Source organism: Centruroides sculpturatus, unplaced genomic scaffold (genome assembly GCF_000671375.1).
Source record: "Centruroides sculpturatus isolate CEXI.00-Female unplaced genomic scaffold, Cexi_2.0 scaffold749, whole genome shotgun sequence".
Classification (NCBI taxonomy): domain Eukaryota; kingdom Metazoa; phylum Arthropoda; class Arachnida; order Scorpiones; family Buthidae; genus Centruroides; species Centruroides sculpturatus.
Window position 1 is genome coordinate 314,235 of NW_019385022.1, and position 9,684 is coordinate 323,918.

The 9,684-nt window shown below is 30.9% G+C and overlaps 2 protein-coding genes across 2 annotated transcripts in view; one reads left to right on the forward strand and one right to left on the reverse strand.

Moving 5' to 3' along the window:
- Positions 1-3,728, reverse strand: part of LOC111633554 (phenylalanine dehydrogenase-like) — a 76,931-nt gene extending 73,203 nt beyond the window's left edge. The window contains exon 1 of the mRNA XM_023378143.1: positions 3,142-3,728. Within this exon, the coding sequence (XP_023233911.1) occupies positions 3,142-3,609 (468 nt within the window). The 5' untranslated portion in view covers positions 3,610-3,728. The remainder of the gene's footprint in view (positions 1-3,141) is intronic.
- A 3,245-nt stretch (positions 3,729-6,973) lies between these two features.
- The window catches only part of LOC111633560 (tuftelin-interacting protein 11-like), a 7,576-nt gene continuing 4,865 nt past the window's right edge, over positions 6,974-9,684 (forward strand). The window contains exon 1 of the mRNA XM_023378149.1: positions 6,974-7,034. The gene's annotated coding sequence lies outside the window, so the exon portion shown is untranslated. The remainder of the gene's footprint in view (positions 7,035-9,684) is intronic.

Genomic DNA, 9,684 nt, shown 5'->3' on the forward strand with positions numbered 1-9,684 from the left:
AATGAGACAAATGTCTAGGGCCCGGTTTTTAGAAGGGCCCGGTCAAACTGTCTATTTTGAAAAGATTTGTAAATAAGATAGTTTACTTTTCTGTCGGACAACTGTATAATACTGGTAAAACTGCTAAAATATTATATTATTTAAATATTAACCAAAAAGATTAAATTAAACAAGTAAAACGGCAAAACCGTATTTGGGACACGACTATATCTTGGAGACACTACTAAGCGAAATCACTTTGATGCTCAAAGCGGATCTCGTTCTCATTCTCCAATCTTTGGTATCGCTGCTTTTGGGCGCAATCGTTCAAACTTCACCAGCCACGATCACGAGGTCGTCTTCGATGCATTTTCGATGAAATTAACCTATCCAATTTCGAAATTTTTCTCCGTTGCCGCATCGGCCCGGGTTGAATTTTTGTCGATGCCTAACAAAAATTTCCCGTCTTTGAAAAAATAATTGTGGCTATTGTATCGTCCGAAATTATTTTTTTTTTATTTTACACAAACAGTATACAGTTTAACCCGATTATAACGTCAAATTTTTATCAGTCCCACGATTTTACTATACTAGATAATGTTAAAAAACCTACTTTAATGACATAAAACCCATTAATGTCATATGAAGCACTCCCAAATTTACAAAATTAGATTACGAATTTTATTTAACAAAGAAAATACTACGTGTTTAGTCCTAGAGTCAGAGTTCATTTCCTAGATTGACTGTTGGTGGTACTCTCATCATCTGACTTCGGTTTGCTTGTTTGTAGAGAGAGTCGCCATTTTGTATTTTACTTTGACTCGGTTCTCGGTCCCCCGAGTACCTACAAGTCTAGGTTTTTTATGCGCGCATGATTTGGGCACTTAATACTCTGTGCCAAATTGCAACTCCTGACATAGTACTCCTTCATACCTCTAAGCTGGTAACACAGCAGGCAGTACGATTTTATAGACAAGACATAGTCTTGTTGACAATTAATATTTTAAGGTAATATTGTTATTGTACAACAACTTTTGTTAGACATTTAATAAAACAAATTTCAATTTTTTAAATTTATAAAACAAACCGTTCAAACTTTTCTAGAAAAACTAAAATTTATTGTTGTGTATTAAATATTTTTTATTAATTATTAATAAAATTTTAAGATTTGTTTTAGTTTTTCACATTATTTAGTTTTGTTTTATTTATTGTTTTATATTTTTTGTGTGCTCTATTTCTTGTGAGAGAGGAAGGGGGCCCGGTAAGAAGAAAATGTCTATGGCCCCAAAGTGGATTAATCCGGCCCTGGTTCTGATTGTCAATATCATTTTTATTTGAATTCTTTTCTTCTTCCTCTCAAAAATTCATTGAATCTGACAATATATTGCTATCTCAAAAACATTTTACCTTGAATAAACTTGACTCCATGAGCTGTTTTTAGCATGTCAGAAGATTCGTTTACTTTATCATCTCCACACTCATTTCTTGTATCAAAATATTCTGAAAATAACTAGAAAGAAACAAATTAAATTCATTAGTAAGAAAAACTCTAGCTTATGCTGATCTTGTAACCATTCATAATGTTAGCAATTTCAATTTTTTAAAAACTCTGTTTGAAAATATTTATGGAATACATATTGTAGGGTATAATACATAAACTTCTTGGATATAGTCTTAAAATAACAGTTGATATCAAAACAATATGTTCTATAAATAATGCCATGAGAGAATGGACTGACATCTCAATGTTTAGTAATTAGTCATATAACAATCATTAGATAAATAAATAATGAACTTACTGGATAATGTATAACTAAAAACACAACACCTTATTAATCCAGCAATATTTAATAAGATAATAATAACGTTTTCGACTGTTTTAAACAGCCTTCATCAGTTAAACTATTTCAAACTAAAAGAATGCTAAAAATAAAATACTATTTTTCTATCTTATTAAATATTGCTGGATTAATAAGGTGGTGTGTTTTTAGTTAACAATCATTAGCCAGTGGTGTACTTCTGAGGTACTCAAATTGTAAAATATACATGTAAACATTAAAATGGTCTTGCAGATAGAATGCATATATTTTACATTTTCATATTATTACAAAATTGAATTAATCTCATTGATTTATATTTCTAAATTTCCTCCATCTAGAAATGAAACTAGTAATAATAATCCATAGCCAAACATAAATTGAAGGTTTATATCTAGTTTGTTTCCATCCTTCTACTTTTATTGCATGAAAAAATAATATCCACTTATCCATTTATAAACATTTATGATTAACACAATACAAAAACATATTTGCAATTAAAATTTATCAAGGAAAGTATGGCCAATTTTATATTCTCTCTCTTATTTACACTTTATCAAAGTTCCCTGTATATTAATTTTAGTATGCAAATCTTTTCTGTATTAGTATTAAATTTTGATTTCAGGATTTAAAAAGCTGATTTTTGCCCTCTTAATTTTTAATGAGCAGTGTTTTTTAAAATGAAAAAAAAACCTCAAATATATAAAAATTTTCAAGCAGCATTTTGAAAACAATCATGCAATATTCTGATTATGATAAAATTATTTCAGTCATGATGTAATAAATTATTAATATATGTAATTTCATTCCACTATTTTGAATAATTTCAAAATTTTAAGTGTCAAATATTTATAGAGCAGGATATTATAGAATATTGCATAGAGCAGTGTTTTTCAACCTTTTTTGCATGACCACTAATTACATGAAAGTATGAATTATGCTCATTTATTACACTTATGTATGCTTATCTAAAGTTACTGTATTGGTACATACTTGGCAACTCTATATTACTATTTAAATATCACCAGTAATCAACTGTGCCAGCATAGTATAGTCAAATATTTTTCTGAAAACCAGTGAAATTTTTTACCATGGACCAGCAGTTAAAAAATATTGATATAGATCCTTTTTTAATAAAATGTGCCTTCCTAGCTTTATTTTTCTTGTCCAGGATTAATAATGAAAACTAAATTTCTCACACTTTAAATTATTAAAGTTTTTAATAACTTAAAGTGTAATTCTTATGTTTAAAATTGTAATATTTGTATTTAATAATTCACAAAAAGTATGAAAAAATACATAAATAAAATTTTAAATATTCAAACAGCAAACATAGTCAACATACAGCTTGTCCACGGTTCGTTCTCCATAGAAAAGCACCTAAAAGACATCCAGTTCTAAGTCCCAATTGAATAAAAACAGCTTCATGCTGTTGATAATTTTTTGAATTATTAATCCAGTCTTCTAATTCTTTCAGTTCAGGATGAGAAACTTTCGCTTTCTTTTCTACTTCGTTCCAAACTATGAAAACACGATAAATATTTTGAGACTTTAAATATTCCGCGAAATCATTTGGCTTCATCGATAACAGATCTGGTTTCTCGGATACTTCAGTAGCAGTACATAATTCTCTGACATAATGATCGGATATCTTGACTTGCAATTTTTTTTCAGAAAATACTCCATTACAGTGTTTGTAATGTCTATAGGATAAATTCAAAGTCGAAGCTTTAGAATTTCCAGCAAAAGAAGTCACTGACACTTGCAGTAATCTTTTAGATACAAATATTCCTCTTTTCAAACAATTAGACATTGATAAACGTAATATTATTTAAAATATTTTAAACAACGTTCTTATTCCTGCGTAAATATCTAGAAAAGTTCATACACGTTAATTTCAAACAACCTCCACACTTGTTTACGACAAATATTTGTCCCTCTGGTGTTAATAAATGAAAATGAGGAAATTTTTTTCGTAAAAAATATTTGTATTATTATTTTAGAATATTTATTATAAAGTTTATCGTGTTGTGTCATCTAGATTATTTATATTAAATATATTAGATTAAAATCTTAAAACATTATGAAATCCAAGCGGCGAGTTAATTTGGAGTTCCACGTTTTGAGACCTCCTGAAACAAAAAGAAAATAGTTAAAAAACGGCAAAATTTCTTTGGATGTGTGTTGGCGTCTATTTCGTTTAATACCTAAGGATGTGGTATTTTGGCCTGGTAGCTTGTGTATAAAGGAAATTGTTATTAAATTTTTGTGGTTAAAGGTCGAGAGGTATAAGGGTGCCATTTGCCATATTTCTAGAGGGATCGGAGTTAATGAAAAGGTTTGGTTATTTATTTTGTTAAGTCATGGCAACGCAACAGTTGGGCGATCTGCCTAGGGGGATACCTTCCGGGAGGTCTTTTTTAAGGGAAACTGCCCCCTATTTAGGCGTTACAGACCTGGAGAAAACCCGGAAAACTCCACTTGGCCAGCCCGTCCGGGCGAGGGCGAACCCACGAACCGAACTCCCAGTGTTCAGGGTACGAAGACCGCTTGGCCACTGGTGGGCCGTAATGAAAAGGTTATTCGTTATTAGCATTTACAATCTTTTATGAAACTTATCGTTACTCTTAAAATTAAGCCTTTTGCCATTTTATAATAATTAAAAATACTGTATAAACAATTTTTATAATAAAATCTCATAACAGATGACATTACACAAATTTTATTTATTATAATAAAAAATATACAGGAGTGATACAGTTGAGAATCTGAGAAATACAAATGTTTGGTGTTCATTATTATTATTTTTATTATCTTTTATTAGTTCGTATTCCTTATCTGTGATTTAATTTAAACATAAAATAAATGTTTTTTCTTCCTAATTTTTTCCTGTATTTTTTCCATAATAACTACTTTTACACCCCCCGTATTGTAAAAGTTATTTTTTAACAACCGGGAAATTTACGCAACTCGTTGATGGATATTTTTCAAACGCATCATACGTTCGTCTAGTCCCATAATGTTTTCTTTACTCCTTCCTCCCTGTGGGCACTAAGAGGGCTTCGTTTAGAAGCCTACCAGTGGCCATGCGGTTCCGTTCCCTGAATACTGGGAGTTCGGTCGTGGATTTGCATATCGCTCGGACGGGCTGGCCACGTGGAGTTTTTCGGGCTTTCGTAACGCCTGAATAGGGGCCAGTTACCCTTAAAAAAATCTTTCGGAAGGCATCCCTCTAGGAAGATTGCGTTGTCATAACTTAACTAAACAAACAAGCCTCTTTTAGCAAGCCCGTTATGGATTTGGCCAGACCCACAATGGGACGGCCGGGTAGTGATGGACAGTGCCCAACATATCCGGACAGAACACCACATGAAAAAAATCCTGAAGCTTTTTCGACCCGTTCCGTTTGCATTTTCTTTCGCCCTAAACGCAGCTAATTCTCTAGATTGGTAACATTGCATTATTCAATAGCTCAAATGTTGGCAGCAAAAGTGTCTACGACTTCATGAAGTTAGTGCGAGAACGAAAATTGTTTCATATACTACCGCTATAGCATACGGCTGACTGCTTGCATGATTATAAAAAGACTGTAAGTTAAAAGTAATTTTTCATCATTTATTTCATACAGTTAAAAATATTTTATCAAAATAAATAAATTCTATGGTGATTGAATTGAATGAGGAAAAAAATAATAAACAAAAAAAAATCTATCAGTGTGACTTATATGCTGGGGTTACCTGTGCACTAAATTGTCTAAAAAAGACGTTTCGAATGTGAGTTACAGCGCTACATACCAAATACAGTCTACAACAGATATCTATTACCAAATACGTGTTTATGCTAATGAAACTAATGTATATAACACAGTATACAGTCAGGGTCCGCTCTAGGGGCGGACAACCCGGACATTTGTCCGGTGCGGCAAATCTAAAGGGCGACATTTTCGTTGTGAATGTGACAAAATATTTATAAGTTAAATACTTACTTAATCGAAATTTATATTTGTCGATTTTTTTCTATGGCTAAAATTACCATGCAATTTACATTTCATATTTATTATTTTTGCCTAAAAGCTAAGAAAATATTTGCATTCCTTAATTTTGAAGAAAACAACCATAAAAGAGGGCTTTTGAGCAAAAAAGAAACCATAACGCTAGCAGATTCGCGCTCTACACATTTTTTGTCATGGGAGAAAGGCCACGTGGTGGTTTTTCTCTCTTGTTTTTTTATTAGAATAAGTGCACCACTCCTATGGGTTGTATAACACTAAGAATACGTAAACCAAAATACATGATACAAAGTAAGCATAAAGACTAGAATAAAGATAAAAATTATAATATTTCATATTTATTTGAACTAATTCGAAATACACGAAAGCGAACAACTGTCTCGGCAGCCTCTTTTGTACGAATCATTTACAGAAAAGGTCGACGCATTGGTAACAATATGAAAGTTGCCTAAAAAAGCGGCTTTAATACAGCCGAATAAACAAACCAATGACAATCGGTTTCATTTATATTTGAAACGAACTAAACGTTTGAATTGCTTAGCCAGCTGTATTACAGCTGTCTTACTAGACAATGCACCCAATGATTCCTGGGTTATCCACAGTACGATAGTTTTTATTGTTTTTTCTAATTGGACGTTACAGGGCAGTAATGGCGAATCTGTAAACCACTAATCATTGCGTGACCCGCGAGAAGATTTCAAGGTACTCATAGTAAATGTTTAGAAAGTATTAATTTTTGCTATCGTTACTTTTTGCCCGAGCAAAGCCGGGTTCATCTGCTAGTGTACGAATATAACCAAACAATTCAGGGGCATTATGTACGAAAGAACGAGCTGTCCGAAAGTCCAGAATCATCTTACTTGGCTTAGCTTTTACATTTTAAATATCTTTTTAGTTAAAATCGCACGTTTTTGAGAAATATTAAAAATTACATTCGTATTTAGACAAGAATACATTTCGGAATATTGCCGAAAAATAATCAATTAAAACTTTACTGAAATATAAGATTCGGACAGACCGAATGACTTTTCAATTGAATTCATTATTTTTTTAGCAGTGTTTACCTTCCAAAGATTTCAATTTCCATATTAAAAGTGAAAAAAATAATTATTTTCATTAATAAATTTAAAACATTTACGAAATATTAATGTGGCAACACATTATCTGAAAAACAAGATGGAGACTTTGTTTCGTGACTGAAACGAAAACTTGTATAATAGTTTTGTTTTGTAAGTATTCATTATCGTTATTTAGTGCATATATTACTATTTATTTCTTAAAAAAGATGAAAGTGCATAAAATGGAATTAAAAATTTCTTAGAATAACTTGAATGGCACAGAAATAACGAATCCGATACAATTTTTGGTTAATGTTTTTGGTACAGACACATTAACCGTGTACCTAGGTAACCGCAATGACGGTGCTTCGGTTAGGTTCGTTTCGTTTCCGTTAGATTAGCTACATTCTTAGTAACGTTTCCTTTTTTTCTTTTTGTTTTAATTTAATTTGTTCAAGAACTACCGTGAATCAATAACTAGTAACGTTAAACACTCGGCGGCTCCCCTCCGGGAGGAGTCCGTCGGGAGCACGAACAGTCGGAAGCACTGCCATTGGGGTTACCTAGGTACACTTTAACCAAACCATATCTAATCGTTAATATGCTTTTGTTTCACAAGCACAATAAAGTGCAATCAGACACTGGACAGTTTTCATCCTGTATTTATTCTTTTTTGGTTGATATTCATTTTGGGCTCAGTGACCCCCTTGGTCGACTATTTTTAAAATGTATATGGTTACTACATAGCATTAAATTGTTAAGATGACTCATATAATTACGAAGAACATACCTTCTGTTATGTTACATATTACACCCAACAATATTTTTAAAAATTACTTACATTTTCTTTACTGTTCAATATTGATACAACAATAATACCGATACAAAGCATCCAATAAACAAAGCTAAACATAATTTATCTTGATGTTTTCCAATTTTACACTGGCTAATATTGTATTTTCATTTTACATCTCTTTATGTTCTTATCTCCTTTTTCTATTATTTTTTCCACTATTACTTCTATTTCAAATACTTCTATCCACAATGCCCTCTATGAATGAAACTGTTCCATGATTGATGGATTTCTTTTCCTAAGTTATCATTAATTCTATTACCTTGTTTTTTTATGTAAATATGCTCAAATAATGGATTCACTACAACTGGGCAATTTCACAATGGGTGATAATCAGGTAGGCAACAGTTAACTGGGCAACATAAACTTAAAACTTTTGCACACTTAGCATATGATTTGGCAGATATTTATTTATTTACTTTTCTTTTTGTAAATATTGGTAAAATATATATAAATACAAATATAGTTTAGAATTATGAGTTACAAGTTATGAACTGTGTATTACAAGTTATTTCCAAATTAGGAAAATAAAATGTTTTGGAACTATGTACTGTAGCATAGTTAACTATTGTATGTCAGAAGCAGTTAACAAGGCACATCAAAGAAAAGTGGTTATTCGAAAACAAATTCTTTTGAAGAACTTTTATACTTTTGTTTTAATGTTAATTGTATTTAATGTATAATGTAGTGTATTTTTAATTTTTTGTAATTTTCATCTTTGTTTTTATGTATATTTGTTAGTTTTGGAGTAGATACTGATCATCCTTCGAGACTTTTTTATTTACTTGTAAAAATAAATAAACTATGTAATACATATAAATATGTTTATAAAATTGTTCTTTTAACTCATTTAACTCATTTCTTTAAAAATATTATTATTTAAATTTACCGGGTATTAGATCAATAGAAAAGAATGGTGATTTTTATAAAAAAAAAAAAAGTTTGTTCTTTGTCTATTATTCATCTGTTATTTTGCATCCCAGATGTCCAGCACCCAGTTAGTAGTAGCCTATTGCCCAGTTGACGGTGTCTCCAAATAATTGTCTTTAAAATCTATTTCTTTCTTGTTTCTTTATCATATTTAAATTAATTTTGCATTTTTTGTTATTACAGTACTATACAGTAGACCCCCCCTATAATACTGTTGCTAATTTCATTTTATATGATTTCCATGTTGTACGAGTCACTTAGATTTTACAAATATGTGAGCCGTTCACAGCATGACACGTGTATTTGTAAAATCTAAGTGACTTGTACAACATGGAAATAATATAAAACAGAATTATCAACAGTGTTATAGGGGTCTACTGTATTATTTATTTATTTTTGATTTCATTATATTTGAATTTACTATGAAATTTGTTTGGAAGTATTTGATTATTTTTCAACATTTAAGTTTTGAATTTGAGATTCTTGAGTAAAAGATATGAATTTAGGATTCAGAATAGGATTGAGGAAACTAATCTTGATTCCAATGAACAGTCAACAATTCATTGACTTTTAAGATTTCTGTATAACTATATATAAATATTACCTAGTTTAATTTATAAAATTTATATAATAGCTGCAAGGACCCGCTTCACTGGGTTTTTATTTGTTCGTACATTTGTATGTAATATAGTTTTTTATATATATAAAAGACTGTTTTTCTAAGTAATCTAGAATCTAGCTGCAAGGACCCGCTTCGCTGGGTTTTTATTTGTGGACAAAAAGTAACAATAGTGAAGATTAAGATAATTACATTATAGCCAATCTTACCTGTTTTCACAAAATGCAAGAATTAGGTCTCCCGTTTCCAGACGTTTCCAGAGAATTTTTACATGAGCATAAAAATATGTTCGATTTCCCGCAAAAGCGCAAAAAACCGCCTGTAAATCTTGCATGCCGCTTTATATTAACACTTCCTGGTCCCGATTCTATTTCTGAACGTCTCTTGTTCACGTCCAGTCAAACTATCATTTGACCATA